Raw genomic sequence first — 20,493 nt, 5'->3', positions numbered from 1 at the left:
GGTGGCAGATGATGCCTTTTTTGGGGGGAAGGGGAAAATGCCTTCCTGTCATAGGTAGTCTTCTTACTGCATGTAGGACTTTGTAGTTTTAAAGCCATCTGTGAGCATTAATTAATTGATTTTCTCCATGTTTCTGTGAGGTGGGTACCTAAGCCTTGTCAGGCTGCTCGAATTGTAGATGTAGAGAGAGAGACGTGAAAGGGTTAATCATATGGTATTTTTATTATCTTTACACTGCTGTAGTCAAGCCTTTATCAGTGCCTTGCTTACAAGCCTTAGAAAATGGATTATAGATACTTCACTTCTAATTATAGTATGCATGAAGAGGGCTTGCATCAGAAGTCTCTGAAGTGCAGCAACAGAGGTCGAGAGTACTGGCATAACCTGTTGTGCTTAACGCCACTCTCTAAATATGTCTGAGGTAGCCAGAACTCTTTGGATAACTTATCGGCCCAAGAGTCAGAATTTTGTACAAAGTTTAATAGGAAAATGCAGTCTGGTTACAGGAGTCAAAAATTCTGTGCGTGTTTCAAGTGCTGTGAAAAATGCCTTAACCTGGACTCCACTTACCGGCAGCCAGAAAACTTGCTAGCCCTTCCTTTAGATTTTGCAGCACTCTAATGCACCAGGCATCTTCATTTTCAAGTGGAAGTTTTGAACAAAATAAGTATGTTCATGAATAATGGCATCATTGTGATAGTCCTTATGATGATTAGTCTGATATTAGTCAGTCAGTAAATTACACTTTCTGTCAAGTTTTCCATCTGCTCTATTGGCTGTCATCAATTTTGACAAGGGGAGCTGGAAGTTTTAATGACCCCCGTCACGTTTAGTCATAGAAAGTGGTAGGGATTGAGGGATAAGCATGTTAATTTGATACCTTAAAAGGATTGGCAAAGAAAGAGTTAATAAATTTGGTAGTTCTCCCCTCACTGAAATAAAAAGTACAAGGTGCACCTTTTAAGAACTTTTCAGGCTGCTAGCAGTAAAACAGCATTGCATGAGCCCTGTTATGCTCAAAGCTATTTCTGAGGTTATTATTTAATTGTAAAAGCCTACATTTCTTATTCTTCATCTATTTTAATTAGAAACTTATTTTTACAACAATTTGTGAATTTTACAGCCAAGTGCACTGGAGCAAAGACATAGAATACCTGGGCCTTGAAAAGGAGAAGTTTCTAATCTGAACTGCTTTAGATGCTTTTAGTAGGTTGAAAAGTAATTGTCCAAGAAAGAAAAAAAAGAGTCTAAAAGAAGAAAAAAATCTACAGTTTGAATCAATGTATATGGGAAGAACAAGAGGTTTAACTGAGAATCACAAATGCATGTGTAAATGGTACAGAACGTTTGGCTTTTAAGCATGCAGAAAATTGATTCTAAAGAACAGCAATCAAATTATTTAGGGGAAATTTTATTCTTTGAGGTTAATGTGATGTGTAACCTCATGAGCTAGAATCACAGAAGGACCATCCATTGTTCACAAGTATATTCTCTAGTAATTATTGTGTATTCATTGAAAAATGTAGATGTTTTATTACTTACACAAATGCCAGAATTGCCCATGATTACACGTGGAACTTATTAAAGGAAATTATCCACTGCTTTTTGTTTTCTTTTGTTGCTAATTTTAAGGGTCATTTTTGACCAAGCAGTGTATTACAAAGAGCCAGATCCTCTAGATAAAATACATGAGAATTCCTCCATGGAAGAAAACATTGAGGATCTTTACTACTGCTCTCTGATTCAAGAGATTCAGAAAAGAGACCTGAAAAGCTTCAGGCTCTCCTATCCTTGTAGTAGGAAAGCAGTCTGTAGTAGGAAGAAGAGGTTTTAAAATGAATAGAAATGAAGCAAAGACATGCCTCGTACTGGCCAGCGTAAACCCATAAGAACTGAGATGCCAGCGCGACTGCACAGAGCCTTCCTTGTGGCAGCAAATCAAGCAATAAGCTTTAGTTGGAAGACTGAGATCTATCATATCTTGTTAAGTGATGTGAAAATGATTACCTGATGGTATCCACTGCAGGATATTGCCACATGTTAGTAGTTATCTGTGTTGGCTAATTTAATTAAAAACAAGAACAGCAGCCCCCAATATTCCTAGTGCACTGACAGAGCTGTTAGACGTATTCCAGTTGAGAGTTTAAAAGGTTCTGGGAAGTAGAAAGAGTGAAATATTAGTTTCATAAATGACAATTAGTGGTACACAAAACCCTGATGGAAATCTTGCATGTGGAGATCCCTGAGGAGCTGAAATTGTGGGCAATGTTGTATAACTTTCTTCCATTCCTAGATTTGTTGCAGTATCTTAAATCAGTATGTGAGAGCCAAGTGTTTTATAAATAGTTTTGACAACAGCTCTGTTGTGGTTTCTTAAGCTTTCCTGGTGCTTTAAATTGAGCATTATTGATGCTGCAGATCAGGAAAGTGAGTCCTGACCTTGTAGTAGCTAAATTGCTATCCAGAGCTGCTTAGCCATCTGATTTTTAACAGCAAGAATAACATAATAAAAAAAATGTCTGTCTTCTCTGCCTCTCAGCCTCACATGCGTATTGAAAAATAGAGATTGCAGGGATTGTGTGGCCCTGTGCCAGCATCCTCAGCCTGGAAGACAAATGGAGTTATTACAGAATCTGTCCTTAAGTATAATGCAGTGTATAGTGATTGCTATCAAGACACTGAACAGGGAGCAGACCTCTCCCCTTGCTTAATAAAATGTAAATCCTAGATGTTTATTCTGCCTTATGCCCAACTCTATTAAAAACATCCAAAAATTGATGCTCATAATTACTTTTTCCAGAACAGGTACTTGCCCCTTTGCTTTCTTAACTTCTTGGGGACACAGACCAGTACTCTAGTCTAAGGAAAGGTTTTTAATTACTTGTTCTGGAAAAGGAGTTACAGGGCTGCTTTGGAAATGTGACTGCAGTGAAGTTAATGTGCGAACGCCCGTCAGGAACCTAGAAGTGCAGAGGCAGCCTGACAGTTTGGGTTGTCCCAGCCCCCAGTGCAATCTTGGGGCGCTCGCAGGTAGTTTGGCTGTGCTGGAGGCCACACAGCCACGTCTCCCCTGCTGGCCTGACCCATGTGCCTAGGATAAAGTTAGGAAAGTGTGCTGCTAATGCTGCTTCCCAGCTGTAGTGCAGACATAAACTTTGCTCTCTCTTGCCCCTGGGTACTGGAAAGCCATTAAATTAAGAGCTGGAGTATGAAGCCTTTTCTTTTTTCACCTTCATTACATAAGGAAAATGTGCCCTATGGCAGCCTCTCTGACAGGTTGGTTAATTAAACCATGTGAATAAGGTACATAAATAGGGAGAAGAGGGAGTGTTGCAGCTGTGTGAAGGATCTCAGCGATATGAGGTGGAAAAGTTTGTGACTCCTCTCAGCCTGGGGTGAAAGCCTAGGTCTGCTGTAGCCTGGGGCAGTTCGCTCCCTGGGTTCAGGCTGCCGATATCCTGAGGCTTGGTGTTAATGAGAAAAGCACCTGCCACCAATGCACCCCAGGGTCCTGCCGATTCAGTTAGAGAGCCAAAAGGAGCTTGCTTGGGAAGCCCGCACCACCGAGGTGTCGACGCCACGTACACCCTGACGTCGACGTTGAGTGGAAGAGCTGCAGCTTTCACGAGACTCTGCCCTGGGTTCCCCAGGCTAAACTCTTTGCTTGTGTACGTTGCTGTGATATAGGTCATTAGCTTACCCTTTATGAAAAGAGGAACATCCTGAATCCATGCATTTCCTATACCATTAGAATTTGACAGGGCTGATGATGGCATCCCGTTGTTCCTTGAGCCGAGTCCCGTTGTTGTGGAAGTGATGGACATGCTGTCAGGTGTCCTCCTCCCTTTGCTTTCCTTTTGTTTAAATTCACTGAAAGTACTGACTGTCTTTTCATCTGTACCTCATGGCGATATAATCCAATGACAGCTACTAGGCACTTTATGTAGTGAACATGAAATAGGAGGGAAATGAAAAAATCAAAGAGGGAGAATTATTCATGGGAAATTGAGCACAGCTTCATTTCTCTGCATAAAAAATTAAGTAATGCTAAAAGAATTATACACTTGCCAACAAGATTTATTTCTTCCTAGCCCTTCACCTTTCTCAGTATCTAAATCCTCCAGCACAAAACTTTTTTTTCAATAGATTTTATTATTGTTAATATTATTATCATCATTTTATATCTCCAAGTGGATATGACTGTTTCCTCTCCAACTGTAAAATAAAATCACATAATATTTTCTGATTTCTAAGTATTACAGTATCTTCCTTCACTTTGAAGAACTTTGTCAATTTTGCATGCTTTCCTCCTGTTCGTCCTTCCTACCTGCAGCTCTGTGCTATTCTGCTTATTTCTAGGTAGTAGGACAGACTAGTGGAACCTTACATTAAGTAGGAAAAAAATTTCCCCCTTTGAAACGCCAGTATTTTGCACATAGCACCTTCTTCTGATCTCAAGACTAAGAAGTTTCAGTTTGTTTCAAAACTGAGCCTCCTTGTTGGCAATGTATTGTAATGCATGGAATTTATTTTACTGGCCTGACCTTACTCTTGACCTTTTTTCCCTCTTGTCTTCTGCAAATGATGCATGAATTGATATCCCCTTAAGCCTGAACAGGGGAGATAATTCTAAAATCAAGGAAGGAATTGGAACAGCAGAGCATATCTAGAACGTCTGATACAATGCCTTTTTTATTTTTCAGTCAGTTTGCTCCCAGGAAAACCTTTTTGTGGAAAACAGGTAAAAAATAGTTTGTTTGTTTGTTTGTTTGTTTAACTTAGCTGTTTCTCTCTATTATTATTTTGTCTATCCATAGTTGTTTGTCCTAATGAGAAGACTGTTGAGCAAATTTGTAATCCAAATGATTTGTGGTGTTTTTCTGCTTTAAGGGGAGGAAAGAGATTCTCTTGCAATATTATATCAGCAGATAAGATACTAGTGCTGCTTTTCCCAAGAGTTTGGATTTTAGTTTAAAAAACAAATTTTGGGGGTGGGGGGTGGGGGGAGGAGGGAAAACCCCTCCTAACATTTCATTTCAAATGACCAACCCCTGTCTGGAGTGCCTTCAGGATTTAACTTGGTGAGCTTTGAAAAGCATTCTAATGCTGACTGGATGACAGTATTTATGAAACATCGCATGTGTATTTCTGTGGTTAAACCTGCTTTCCTGTGGGGCTGAGCAGCAGCACTGACTTCACTTGTTGCTTGTAAGTGCTCAGAACTCCCCCAGATCAGACCCACTTTACTCCTGCATCTCAGTAAGGAAATGATAATATCAGAGCCAGCTATTTTTTGCATTACCATGTGATAGAACCTATGGATGTTCTTTTTATTGTAGTAAATCCCTTTAAAGCAAACAAAGAAGAAACTTAACTACAATATACAAAATAGGAAGTGCTAACTCCTTAGCAGCCATAAATTAGCTTAGCTATGTTGAAGATCTTAGAAATTATACACCCTTACAGCAGTTGAAGGTCTGATCCAAAATGCTAGGAATTTCACTGGTGAGTGTTCGAGCGGTGCTAGCCCAAGTCTGTCTTGTGCAGGTTTTAAAACTGTTTATCATTGGCATGAAAAAGGGCGAGATTATCTTTCACGGCATTTCTATCTCTGTCCGTCCTCGCTTCTGACAGATGGTCCCAGAACTGTGGAATGAGGCAACTCCCTCAGGAAATAATGGCCAGTGTCATCTAACCACCTTGTATTCTAAGAACCAAGTGCATTTCTTCAGCTGCTTCTTCTGTAACATGACTATGGAGATGCATGTTTTATCAAAATAAATCAAAATTGTAATAGAGAAACCCTGACAAGCAAAAAGAAGGCACCCCCATAAACCTACCTTTCCCTCTCTGGAAAGAATAGGAGAATAAAAGTGACATAGTTATTCATGTTCCAAAATCAAGATGGAGGGGGTGTGAATACTGCTATGCTGAGTGTAGGATGAGTATTCCTGTAGGGAATAAACTGTGAATTTCACACCCTTCATTTGTTTATGATTTAAATCACACTCTCACCCACGGGTGAATGTGCCCAGTTCTGGTATCTGCACATTTTTCACTTCTTTCAAACCTGTGAACTGGTTGACCAACTTTCATAATATGGGGATGCATACTCAAGTGAAGACCAGGAAACTGCCAGGTCGAAAATTGGACTTTTATCTGCGCTATTGTTATTAGGAGAGAGACTTACTTTGCATTCGTCAGAACACTGTTTTTTCTTGCTGCATGCCTTACAGCCTTTGATCAGGTGAAACACTTAAACTCATACTTAACTCTTTGTACATGAGAAATATTGTTGATTTCATGTGTTGAAAGTTAGGTATATGTTTAAGTGCTTTGCTCAATCAAGACAAAAGCTCACAGCTTTTTCCTTTCATCAGAGAACCTGAGCATCTATCTGCAGCGATATCCAAGAGACTTAGCAAATATTTAAAATTATATATGCAATATTTTGCTGGCTTTGCATTTTTTATATTCTTATTAGGTTATATTTGTACGACTCTTATTTTGGATGTAAAAGCATGGTTCCTTGGCTTCTGAGAATTACCTTGCTCATTAACAGGAAATGTTAAATGGTCTTCAGCCTCCCTGGCTGGCATTTCATATGTTAAGTTGACCATGCACAACTTAACATATGGGGATGGGGGGGGGGGAAGATTTTAGCTTCAGTTCTTCATCAATCTAGCAAATTGGAAGGTGTTGCTAGAAATTAAATGTAATTTTACAAATAAAATGTAAAGCTGAATTAACGGGTCTGTTATCATAATCTTCCTTTTCATTTTTCAGTAGGCTGTTGGAAGACAGTAGTGTATGCAATGACACCCATAAGAAAAGACAGCTGTTTAGGTTTGTATGGCTTATTTAATATCTGTTTCCCAATAACTTTCACTTCTGTGTTTATCTGTGTCCTCATTGAGCAAGATCTTGATAGGTATAGGTATATTATCTTTCTGGCTAGAACACAGTGCAGAGAATAGGTTCTAGTCCTGTTTATCTTATGCTCTGAATGAGAAAGTCACAATGGGGTTTTTGTTTAATTTTAGTGGTCTTTGGCTCAGGAACTGTGTCTAGATTTTCAACTGCTCAGCTGCTTGGACTGCCACAGTTTGGGGGTGACTGTGACTGGTAGAAGTTATTCTGCTTTGGTGTAGAAGACACGCACGTTTCTCAGACAGTGTTCAGACTAACCTGTTTTCCTTCAGTTGATGTATTAAAAGCTGAAATAAAAATACATTGAGGTAAAGCTGGGTGAATTTTCCTTATCTAAAGCAGCAACATTTTAAAAGTTTCTTCTGTGACCTTTCTTTTCCAAACTCTAATTCCCTCTGCCCAGAGAACTCTGTAACTGTAGTGGTACTAACAAGTTTCACGAGCCACAGGGAATGAATAGGAGTCAATCCGTATTTTCATGGAGAGTTTCTTGATCAGCTGACACGCAGCATCAATGAGACCAAACCTGTTTGTTGCAAAACTCCACCTGAAATGCGTAGGGAGAGTCTGATCCTTTCCCACACTGTGAGTACCCCAGATTCAGTTTAAATCAGAGATGAGTATACCAACTTGCTTTTAAAATCAATCTGCTGCCACAAGCCTTAAGCAGAGCAGGCAGAAGTAGTGAATACTTGCAGAAGCATATCCTTTATCCAGCAAAACACTTAGGTAGGTAGAGGTACAGTGATCACTACATGTGCATCTATGTATTGGTGTGTGTTTGCATATGCAGTAATGATAGTTTATGTCACTTTAAACATCTACCATCATACGTTTGTATTACATAATTTTTCACTAAGAGGTACAAGGGGGCAGGATTATTTGACCCGCATGTTTCTGGTTGCTGCCTGTGCGTGTTTGCACACCAGCCTGGAGGAGGAGGCAAGACTACACCAAAGGTGGAGCAGTGCTGGAGCCCATGGAATTGCAGACCATGGCCACAGGCAGTAGGCAGAAAACCTTTTCTCTGTCCTTTGGGCTAGTCTTGATGATCTAAGGGTCTTGGGTTGGGGATGCAACGATAAGTAGGTATTTAAAATATCCACATACTTAGAGACTCTCAATAACTAATATCTGTTCGGATCTGGGGAACAAAAAGGAATTTTATGTATCGTGAAACCACAGATAACTAGGATACAGAAGCATGCTGTTTCTCTTCCTGTTTTTCCCAAGAATATAAAACCAAGAGAACTGTTGATTTCTAAGCAGAAGAATGTAAAAGAATCTGTAAATAATGCTTGCTTATATTACTTTTCTTTTGTAAAATTTTAAAGACAATTTCTGTTTAAAATCTTACTTTTTTATGTTGTTGCCTCTGCACTGTTTCTCTTTATGCTTTGTCACTGTCTGAGTCTAGCAAAGGTGAACAGGTAAATACTGCTGATGGCATCTGCGTAAGGCTCTGATTACAGGCAAGGAATGCGCCAGGCTGATCCGGATCTTTGACATGCTGCTCTGCTCCATCACATCCAGAGTGACACAGCTCAGCAGGCTCTTTAATAAAAAGCAGGAGAAAGGAAAAACAAATAGATGCAGTCTCACCAATTGCATTTGTATAAAGTGCTTCTAACCTGCAAGATGTTACATTTTAAAATAAGAGAGAGGGGTTGAAAATGTTTTCTGAAAGCCTCCCAAAAGTAAATGTTACTAGCCTTAATTTGAATAGCAATCATGTTACGCTGAGCTGTAGTAGGCATGTAGGTTTTGCCACCTTAGCAGTGGATTGTAAGCTGTTCATCATAATATGCTGAATTCTGCTCTGGTTTCTGCTCTTTGCTCTTGGTTTACTATGTTGTTGTTCACGATATCCTGGGTGCTTTGCAGCTGTTCAAAGCCAGGCCGCCTCTTCCCAGAGACCTGCAGCTTGTAGATGGATAAACAAGCAGAGAGAGGACATGATGGTGTGGTTAAGTGTGTGCAGAGGGGAAAAAAAGTCCAGTGGGTCTCCAAGTGGAGCTTTAACATAGGAGAGGATGGGGTCCTGCCAGGAGGACACACATTTAGAGGGAGGCCTTGGGTAAAGGGGCAGAGCAGGTGAAGAGGCAGACAAGAGTGGGAACGAGGTGCGACACAAATGAAGAGGGTGGATAGGAAGGCAAAGACTGCGGGCAGGTAGGTCTTTGAAGCTGATGAGAAAAACTTCTGAAGGTCAGGGACAGTAAAGGGGAAGCCAGCAAGGGGTTTGCTGAGGGAAGAGGCCAACCAACAGGCAACAGAAATGAGTCCTCAGTGCTACATAATATTGCTGTGTTGGTTCCTTTTGGTGAAGTGCTCTTAGGATATATGCGAAAGGGGAGCAGTGGTAAGTGCTCTGCATATAAATGGGTATAGCACTATTCACTTGTTGAAGCTGGATGACTACTGGGGACAAATCACCCTTTTCAGGCACTCTGTGGTAAATCCAGAGTATTTTCTTTAATGGGTTTATTGCAGTCTAACTAAAGATAGACTCTGCCTTGATGTTTGTGTTTGTGTATAAATCTTTGTTTTGTGGTGTCCTTAGGGGTAACAGAGATAGCACAGGGAAGGCATCTGGCAGTCGGCAGAGCAGTACGGAGAATGAATTGAAGTGGACAGACCACCAGAGGCCATGGAGCAGCACAGACTCAGACAGTTCAAATCGAAACTTGAAGCCAGCCATAACAAAGACAGCAAGTTTTGGTGGAATAACTGTCCTGACAAGAGGAGATAGCTCATCAAGTAACAGAAGTACCGGCAAACTGTCTAAAACAGGTAGCTAGTACCGTATGGGTTTACATTACCTTTTTAATGTGTGGTGAGAAATGACTGTGTTGGCATTAGTCTGAGAGTATGGTGTTTCATGAATTACAGGAACAGCTGCATTTCCTGTGTGTAGTAAATATGTATGTCCATCTATGTATGCTTGTAGCTGGGTACCTGGTATTCAGTTTTTAGGAATCAAGAAGAAAACCTGATACCTGGGGGTTGCAAACCTTATGTAAAGTAGGCTTTTCCTGGAATAGAATAGTTGCACTTTCTGTTTGAACACTGTGTACAATTTTTATAGCCTGGAAAGGTAGTAATCTTTTTAGACAAAGCAAGCGAACAGTATAGTTTTTAACTTTCTGTTAATTTTAGTCTTTCTGAATCACATGAAGAATTAAATGTTGTAGATCTGATGAGAAATCCAAGAACATTTTTCGTTGTTGCTAAAATGCAGACCATCTGTAGCTTGGAGTTGAGCCTCTCTCTACCTCCTACTGAATGAGCCAGCGTACTGTAGCATAAGCCATCAGAAGTGCTGGATTCACGGAGGTCCTGCACTCTCTCTTTTTTCTTGTTTAGCTCCAATTAAATGAAAGCACCATTTAAGGGGAGGATGAACCTGGTGGGAATTCTGCATCTGTTTGCATTAACTTCACAGGTACATTAACATATGGGTGAGTCGTAGGGTCTGGATCTAAGTAATTTCAAGCCATGCCATTAAGTTACTGTATTATATTTTTGTGTAAAAGTGCATAATAAATAATGACCCCGCCAGATGATTCCATCAGTCTGGCTCATTTGATAAATATAGTACAGGACAAGTGGTAATCAATACTTAGCACTTAGTGCTTTTTCAGCTTGAGAGTGTTTTATGGGCATTACTTAATTTAAACCCCATTTATCAAACCCGGGTTGGTCAAATTTCACTCCTATTCCCAAAATTGTAATAATCTTTGCTGTGCTTCAGGACCCCTGGGAATGGAGTTTGCAAAATCAGTTCTACCAGCCTTCAGATATTTTGGCATGCCAGGACCTCCAGATCTTGCATGTAGTTACGAATTTTGATATATTTCACAGATGAAAAGGACCCAGGCTGGTCTGAAAGCTGCTCTTTCAAAACCTGCTGGTCATAAAGCTGCTGGGAGCTTCTGGAATATGCTGTCTCTTTTTCTTAACACTTTATTTTACATTTCTTTTGAGACCTTAGACAAATAACACTTTCATATTGTATTACCCTAAGATTCTTCTTCAGTTTTACTCTGTCCCTATCTATGTAAAATCCTATGGAATTGAAATATAAATTTCACTTTGAGATATAGCGCTGTATCATTGTTTATCTCTAGATTGTTCCTGAGCATGAACATATGCACGATAGCGAAAACAATGCACATGTGGTTTTGACAGTGCACTCCTGTATTTTTTTACTTCCATAAGAAAGAATAGGCTATGCAAGGGGACCTGGAGTATGCAGTAGACCGTATTTTTAGCTCCAGATTCTCTTGCCTTCCATGGCTCTTCCTATTGTCTTATAGTTCAATCTGATAGGCATCAAATAGGGGTAATACACAGTATATTATTATACTTTTTGGTATAGCTCACATTAGGTAGAATACAGTTAAATATGCTTCTCTGCAGTGCTGTATTGCAGAGGTGCAGAGTATTTAAACAGTGTCTGAGAAATCCAATTTGGAGGGTTGAGACATCTCCTAATTGCAAAAGATTAATACTTTTAAGTAGCCATCATGGTGTTAAAATCAAGCATGTTAAATGATGCACTTAGAAAATATATTAAAAGAGAAATCTCTGAAGCATGCCAATAATTGTAAATGGATCTGCACGCTCTATGTACCAAACCCAAAATTGCTTTCAAATGAAAGCTCTTATAATACATTTTTAAAACATCAGTATTATTAAAATTCCGTGTTCTTTGCTTTGCAATTACATATTGTAAGTGCTTTGACTCTTTTTAAGCAAAGTGTTTCATTTGGAGAGAGCTATTTGAGGCATACAAAGAATAAAAAAGAAACTAAATAAAGTAAAGGCAGGGGAGAGGAGAAAAAAGAGCAAGGCTGGATGTCAAAACAAACTCACACCTTCAAAGCCAGGACATAAAGTGAAACTGTCAGTCAGTCTGAGGAAAGTCAGAGGAAATAACATCTGAATCGCTGTTTCTATCCTTATCTCTGAGATGTTATTGTATGGCATTAAAACAGAAAAGAATGACTGTTCAAAAAATAATAGGGAAATATTCCCTGATAAACTGTTCTCTCTTCACCAAAAAATGCTGAGTGCGTTCATTCAGCTGACACAGTTTTCATGTGGTATTTGCACATGTTTTCCAAGGTACGGTAGGTACCAATCAATGTGCAATTTTTTGCATTAGATCTTTATTATTCTGTAATCCAGTCATAAGCAATACTGCAAGTTCCATAGTTCAGTAAACATGGAAAGCTTTATTATATTTAGGGTTTTGTTTATTTTGTTTTGACTTTACTACAGTGATTGAAATGGCATTTCAGAGGCATCACTACAAACATTTAGGCACACTGCTGTAGGAGAGTGGCAGAGCCTGATATTCATCAATTCTGTCCCATTTTCCATCTGCAGAAAGTACCAGTCTGTTCTTTGAAGTTCTTCTACAATTCACAGTAATAAATTTAAAGCATTTTTGGCTTCTGTATAGTATGTATGAAATCAGTTTGAAGACTGCAATAGGTAATAATGTTCTTCATTGGCTAAATGACAGATAATGTTGATGATTATTTTAAATGTGAAAATTATTTTAAATATATGATAATCATCAAGATGCATTGTGAAACAAATTTCTTGAGCCAGGAAATACTAATATTTTAAGGATTTTCACTTACACTTCACAGATGCCTTTGGGAAAATACACAATAATGAGATATTAGTACTGTTGCCTTTCTGGATCATTTCTAATATTGTCACCAAAATTAAATATTCTGTCCTTAATATTAACTTCTCACAAATCAGAAATTAATGGTACATAGCGGACATACAGAAACTGAAGCACAGAAAGTTGTCAGCCTCCCATTAGGCGAAGACAGATCATAGAATGTGCTGTTTTCCGTAGCAGAATCTAGTAGTATCTATTAGTCTTATACTTTAATTGCATTCAGCTGCACGGAAGTAAGAGTTCAGCAAAGGAATTATGCTACTTTATTCATGCAAAACTTTGCAGAAGGGGCTGCCTCAAACTCATTATACAGTTATCATACTGGTTCTCTGATTATTATTTTTGTACACCTGATGATTGTTTAAAAAGCACTGTTCCATCTAAAAACACAGTTTGTATCTTGCAAATTATTTTCCACTTTCTCATTCTGAAGCTTAATAGATACAGAGAGAAGTATTGTTTAAGTTATAATTCAGTACTGATATAGGGAGCTAATAATTTAACAAATTGCAATCAAATTGAATTCCTACAACTTAAGACACCATACAAAACCTTGGTTAGTTTAGATTTCCAGTAGTACAGTGGGCTTTTCAGGGTTGACTAAGCATGTATAGTTATGGTGAAGTAGATGTCCCTATGGCCATCAAAGATGTACCTGTTCAGTATCTAACTACACTCATGAAAAGAAAATATAGTTCATAACCTATCATGTTATTTTCACTGACACTACAATAGTTTTCAATATAGGTTACTGTGACGGAATGCAAGTCATGCATTCCAAAGAAATGTACTATGTGTATGTATCTACAGATCTAAATAATTGCTGAAAGATTTAAAAGACCTAGCTGTTGCATCTTGAGCTTTTTTTTCTAAGGTATTTTCCCTTTTTCTTTAGTGGAATGCACATCTGGTGGAGTGTGTTTCTTTCCTGCCCATTTACAAAAAGCCAGCTGTGTTGTGATATCAGCTGTGTTGATACAGATCTGTAGGAATCATTAACTTCTTTGGTTTGGCTCCAAGTAATCGGAACTACAATCTAATCTCTCCTGTTAGGTATTCATTGCTAATTCTGTAGGGCAAATACAATTATACCGCAGACATTTAAATACATTAACCTGTTTTTGATAAAGTATCCTGCAAATTATGATTTGGTGTCTGGGTTTTGGAACTAGATTTCTGTTTCTTTGTGATTTCCTTTAATCAGGCATTAGCCTGATGGATCTTGCGAGTTCAAGAGAAATTGCAGGAATGTTGATATATGGGCAATAAATAAGCAGCCAACTGCTTCCAGTCGTAAGCTTACCGCCAACCTACTGTGCTGAAACATCAATCTTATTTTTAGAAGTGCAGCTTGCAAAGAAGTATCATGTTCACATGAGCACATACCACTACCATAAAGAAACTAAATACACTGCAATGTACAAAAATACGCCTGACTTCTAAAACTACCAAATAAATATTCCTGAGCCAAGAAACCTTAGCCAAGGCAAAAATACTTCCAGGACCAATCAGCACTGTGCTGCTGCTGAAAATTTGACCCTCTGGAGCAAGCAGTGAGTAGATGGTGATGGTCCAGTTGAGAAGAAAGGAAAAATTTACCTTTGATTTGGAAAGTGGGATGAGCAGAGGAAAAAGTTCAAATTCTTCAGCTATTAAATGTTAACCAAAGAAAATAGAGCAAGCCATGTTCTGTTGCTCACTAGCATTCGGAATATTGTAAAACTTGGGTGCCTCCTTTCTTGGCCCCTCCCTCACCTTCCCAGAAATTAAGCTGTTAAGACATTGAGGTAATTTTTCTGTTTCTTTTTCTTTCTTACAGCAGCTCAGAGTGGTGAATCTCTGAGAACACTTAAAAATATATTAATGGAAAGTGATGAGAATATGAAGGCTATTATTATGTCAACTGTGAAGCAGCAAAAAAATTATAGAACAGTCTAGAAGAAGTAGCCATCATTGCATACAGAAAAAAGGAAGATGGTTTGTGTAATGGGGGCAAGAATCTCATTTACTCAAAGTTCCTTTCAGAAGTCGTTAGCAAGACATCTCTCAATGTGAATCTGAATAAAGTCAGATAGCTCATTTTTTCATTCTCTGCAGCACTGAATTCATTATGTGGTGGTTTCTTATTCCAAATTTAGAAACTGTGAAAACAGCTAATCAGAGCTACAAGGACAAGATTAATTTTGTGTTAACTTCCAAACATTAGTGTTGGAATTTACTTGGCTTAATATGTCTAGACTTAAAATGATAGGAAATAAGTTGTAATAATGAAAAAAATTAAAATAGATTGTTCTTATACAGGTTAAATGAGGGCAAAAGTGGTTAAGTAATAACTTTTGGGGTTATTTTGAAAATATGCAAAAATTGCTGAAATTGTTTTGAGTCTTGTTTGCTTTCTTTCAAAACCACAAACTTCATCTACTGGCATAGAAGAGCAGATCTCTGATCTTTTAAGGCAGCCATTTTCAATGCTATCATTGCAGCTGATGTGTGGTGATGGCTTCAGAGATTGTCCTACTACCGCTTAGCATTTGATAAGTGTATCTGAAGTCATTACACTCCTTTGGCTTTTAACATTCAGAAGTTGGTATAGATCAATCTGCGATTCTGCCATAAAAACAGCTGAAAGGAAAAGAATTGAATGTCAGAGGCACCATCTTCTTCTCTGCTCACAGCATTTCTTTAGAATAGCACAAAATGGGCAGAGAGAGGAGTCCTGATTGAGGTTTGATATTACTGACATGCTTGGAAATACTAACGAGGGGTTTCTGGAATCTCATCATTGCTCCTGCATCTCCGGATAGCTTCAAATCTGTCAAATTCAGTAGATGAAGAAAAAGAGGAAAAAGAAAAGCTAGAACTCCAAGAAGCAACATGAAATGAATGTGGAAGAGCTAGCTGAATGCAGGGAAAGAAATGGTAGTTGCTACAGGAGGAAAATGAAACTCCTGCAGTTGCATTTGCATTTGAAAATACTGCATGTAGCTTGCTGAGGATGTCCTCCAAGAGTATCTCTGCCGATTGTAGAAACACTGAAAACTGAATGATCCAATAAATAAAAATAGCCCTGCAGGAATAACCTTTCTGAATTTCCAGCCTCAGCCTACACTGAGAGGAAAAAATACAGCCACTAATACAGCTTTGGAGTACACTGCAGAAATTAAAAAAATCTTCTGAAATTGCTATTACCTTCTTGATTAGCTGTTGGAGAGGCAGATTTGGGGGTTTGCCAATGACAAGTTGTGCACAGTTCAGAAAGATGGCCGTCTCTATAGTAACTACCATCTGGATATGAAGTTTGAAAAAGATGGATAAAAACATTTATCAGCTTTTACACAGCAATCCACAGTAATCTGTGGAAAGACCCTACACTTGTTAGTTGGTATACCTTGTACAAATAAAACTTGTTTTGCTCTAATTATGAGGGAAGAAATGAATTCCAATAAGGACTTTGCTAAGAATGAATCAGAGACTCCAAGTAGTCCAATACTGGGTCCTCCAGAAGTATCCCAAATATGAAGGCTGTAATTTGCCCTCTGAATGGGAAGAGAAGTTTGTTAAAACCTAAGTTTGTGTTCCATCCTTCCTTTCAGTCTGTATCTGCAGGAGGAAGATTTAAGATGCAAAGGCAGTGCACATAAGTAAATAAATAAGTTTCAATTTAGATGCATCTTACTTCCAGGAAGAAGCATCCATACAGACATTTGCTTTCACACCTCCTGTATATTTGCCTTCACTTCCTGCTTTAAGCAATGTGTTTATCTGAGCCTTACATTCTCAGTGAGATTCTTGTCATTACTGCATCAAAGAAATGGAAATTTAATCAAGTAAAATCTCTGAAGTTTGTAAATTATATTTGAGTTTTAAAAGAATGTGACCCTTCATCCTTCCAGGCATTGCTGCACTGTTTTAGCACATTTGATTTAATTTGATTGAACACTTATAATAGGATAGGTGCTGAAAAATCAAAGTGGAAAAAATGTTAGGTAGCTATGAGTTAATATAAAATATAGCACAGCTACCCAGTCACTTGACTGAGAACTCAGTTGCTGTTTTTCTTATAGGAAACTTTCTTATAGAAAACTTTATTTTTTTCCATTTATAAACCCTGTGTTTAACTTCTACACTTTACGAACCGATACCTTTGCTTTATAAATACATACTGAACTTTTTGTGTTCTGTTTGATAAAACCATTTTCTGGCTGGGGAGGAGAGCAGACTTTGCAGGGGGGGAAGATAGTCTTTTAAATCATGCAAATCCCATTGAATACTGAGTTCAGTGGGGAGTGAACACCCCCGCTCCGCTCTGGTGGGCATGGCCTCGTGTTTGCTTTTGCAGTGTTTGAAGACTATCCCCATGTATGCGACGTGTGACGGGGACTGGGGGTCCACTGTAACCATGGCTCTGTCTCTGTGTTAGGCTCAGAGTCTTCCAGCAGTGCTGGCTCCTCAGGATCCCTGTCACGACTACATCAGCCTCTCCAAAGTGCACCTCTTGTCCCTGGAGTGACCGCCAGCTCTTCGGGCAGTGTGTCCTACGCTGAGAACGGGATGAGCGGCCAGGTAGCATCCAGCAACACCAGCTATATCATTCTTCCACTTGAAGCTGCAGGGATACCGCCTGGCAGTATCCTTCTCAACCCGCACACAGGTCAGTCAGGTTCTCTCCCAAAACATACTGCCCTTTAATATTTCCAATGCCATCTGTGGAATGAGAAAATTTCTCGTTTCTAGAGATGCTTTACTTCAGGCACCTTATGCGGAAGAAAATGGCTATTTTGTACAGAAAGGAGATTTGGCAGGTTGTTTTTAGAGCTGCTGGTAAATCTGCAGTGGCTTTCTGAGGATGTCATGGCATAGCCAGTGGGAAATGATACATAACATTATACTCCTGCAGTCCCACACAACGGCTAGATCTTGTAAAGTCCGGGCACTCCTTGGTTGTGAATCCTCTGAGATCTCATTAACTTTAGTAAGGAGATAAAGTCCTCCATAATGAACCTTGCTGAGATATGGGGCAACTGAAATCCGATGCTCCAAATTTTAGAGATTATGCTTAACAGCAGAAGAATTACAGAAGGCTTAGAGGCTGCATCTGAATTAGCACTTCAGAGTTAATTTTCTTACGCGAGCTATGTGATTAGCAATTGTATTTAAATTGGAAGTTTTGTGAAAAAGAAAGTTCTAATCTCTTCAATTCTGTGTCGCTCTGGTAGTTAGCAGTACAGAGGCATGCAAATGAGGCACTTGCTGTCGTCTGAGCACTGTGTACACTTCAGAAACCACTCAGCTTGAACTTGAGTGCTTGCTGAAAGTCTAAGGCAATTTGTTATCTCCTTGGTTTAGATGAAATCCAGGTAATGTTACACTATTACTCCGCACAGTATTGTACTGACAGCTTTAAAAAGGTTCAGAGAGGTTGAGACTGTGATGCTTCTTCAGTGATTTGGACTATTTCAGTGACCATGACTAGCTATTCTGCCGTCCTTAGCTGAGTTATGCTGGGTTTAAAATAGCAAAGCATACAGTGCACTGAATTTTCCATTATAGAGAGCTGAGAGTAAGGCCAAAATACTTCAAAAGTCCTTAATGGAACATTCAGGAGCTCTTTATTTGGAGATTTTTCTTTATACCTAAGTCCTTATGTATATTATATTTCTCTATTTGGATATTTTGGTCCCAAGGAATAAAGCTTATATATAAGCCCACTGCCAGAAATACCTCTGTAGTCAGAATGCAATCAAGAAAAACTGAAAGTTGAGGAATTTCAGAAAAACATAGTCTTTAAAAACTATTAAAGCAAGCGTTCCATAAACATATAGAGTAGTGGCTAGGTCTCATCAATATATATCGGCATACATAAAATCAGAAAGGAGTAAGCTTTTTGTAAAGTTTATCCTATTTACATGTAGTTTTTTCAAGCTATTACATTCTTAATATGAGAGCCTAATACTGACTGCATAAGTGAGGTTTTTATACATTTCTTGAAAACTGAAGTATGGGAGAGGACTGAACATGGGAGAAGGGCATAAGCCAAAACCATCATTATTAATTTATTCATTTCTATTGTGCTGGCAGTTGACAGTTCTGTCTGTAGCACTGAAATTTCTTGGTCAATACAAAAGAAGGCATTTTGAATACAATGTGGTCCCCTTTTATACAAAATCAGCAGGCTTGGGCAGAAATCCATCCATAATTCAGTTGATAGGACTGAGTGAAACAAGTGAAAGGAACTGCTACTGCTTCCAGCCACACTACTAGCTCTACTACTAGGTCGTGTGTGTACCTGACCATGGCAAGGATGGAGACCACCACACTTGCAGGCCAGCAGAGCTGTTTAAGTGGAACATCTCCAACATGTTTTGTAGGTTTAGCAATTTGTGTTGGCTAGCTCGTATTTTTCCCTGGTAACAAGGGAGTTTTTATGTCTACCATGGATATAGTGCCTTTCATTACTGTCACTAGAAGAGAGTACCTGGTCTCTCCTCCTAGTGTGCCTTGTTGTCCTCCGAGGCGTAACTGAGAGTTCTGTGTGTGTTGAATGTTTAATGTTCAGAGAGCGAGTGTTTTCTGTAAAAACAATTATATATTTGGGGGGGGGGTTAAACTGTTTTGTTTCTGTAGCTGATTTGTAAATATAGACATAATAAAGAAAACAGAAGGGGCAAGTTCTTTTAAAGAATGAAATTCTTGTCTCAGACATATAGCTTTGCATTGCCACCTGTTCTGGAAGTCAGGCTATACTGTAATGTCTGCTGCGTTTTTAACATGCAGCAAAATACGTGCTACAAATTTGCCACTCTTTGGGCTCAGAATCTTTGCATCTTATTACAATTACATTACAAAAGAAACTCCATAGGGAGGAGACTTAGAGATTGCTAGATGCTGTGCTCGACTATCAAAGTGATGGATGCTGTCAGAAACAGCTGAAGAGAAGACAGTTTAAAGAAAATGAAAAAGAAGCTTTGTTTCCTGTAATGAATAGATTTTCTTTCCCTGTGTAACATCATTCTTTAGCTCTTTTTTCTCTTCTTGCAGAGTGCTTACTTCCAGTCTTCTTCTCTTTTGATCCTAGCACCATGTCCTTTAAAGATCTTTGCTTCCTTTCACACTACATAGACACTGGCTGTGCAAGCCTCTAATGGCATCAGGAGATGCTGTTATTCTCTTCCAGCTCTGATTATACCTCTCAGCTCCTTTCAGGTGTTGGCAATCCACATTCTTTCCTTAACCTTATTCAGTTTCCTTTGATTAGTCTCCTCCACTTTACCCTTCCTTCTCTTTCCCCAAATGTAGAAGCTTCTGGCTATTTTGGGGAAAGGAGATCATTTATGCAGCTATGTTGTTTTGCTCTTGATTTCACCCACTTCACCAGTCTGTTTTACCATTTAAAGGATTCTTCTTGACATGCTCTCTGACATAACCCCTTCAACAATTAAGAGCATTTACGTTTCATTCTTACTCCTTTGAATGACACCACAATCTTTGCCCTACTGTCAAGGCCACAGTTCGTAACTTACAAATGTCTTTCTTATTACCATTTGATCTCTTCTTTTCACTTCCTATTCCAAGATTTCTTCCTATTAGGTCTTTTTTTCATCTTTATTAACATTGCTACCTTTTCTCTTTCAGTCCTGTCATCTTTCATTGTGCCATGGGAAATGTTCTTTAGTGTTTCCCTTGAGCACCTGGCACAGACTTCAGGAATCCGTTACCCTCGTCACCCACTTTGGGTCCCAGCGGCCCACTTGCGCCTTTTTGGAATTCTTTTCTCTTTAAGCCTCTGCCTCTGTGGTTCTCCCTGTGGACAGCAGAACTTGGTGTTTCCATTCTAGACATTTATTCTTTGCAGCTCTGGG

General features: G+C 39.0%; 1 protein-coding gene across 13 annotated transcripts in view; it reads left to right on the top strand.

Moving 5' to 3' along the window:
- The window catches only part of ARPP21 (cAMP regulated phosphoprotein 21), a 146,144-nt gene that overhangs the window by 69,964 nt on the left and 55,687 nt on the right, over positions 1–20,493 (top strand). For 10 of the 13 annotated variants that reach the window (XR_010883446.1, XR_010883445.1, XM_067291300.1 and 7 more), the window contains 4 exons: positions 4,704–4,741; positions 6,787–6,846; positions 9,494–9,726; positions 17,055–17,285. Coding sequence is in view for 11 of the 13 variants with exons in the window: in XM_067291300.1 (XP_067147401.1) it covers positions 4,704–4,741; positions 6,787–6,846; positions 9,494–9,726; positions 17,055–17,285 (562 nt within the window). In the remaining 2 variants the exon portion in view is untranslated. The remainder of the gene's footprint in view (positions 1–4,703; positions 4,742–6,786; positions 6,847–9,493; positions 9,727–17,054; positions 17,286–20,493) is intronic. The other 3 variants (XM_013948178.2, XM_067291302.1, XM_067291305.1) reach the window with 2 other exon arrangements.

This window comes from Apteryx mantelli, chromosome 2, assembly GCF_036417845.1.
Source record: "Apteryx mantelli isolate bAptMan1 chromosome 2, bAptMan1.hap1, whole genome shotgun sequence".
NCBI classification, from domain to species: Eukaryota; Metazoa; Chordata; class Aves; order Apterygiformes; family Apterygidae; genus Apteryx; species Apteryx mantelli.
This window is presented reverse-complemented; position numbering and strand designations above follow the sequence as displayed.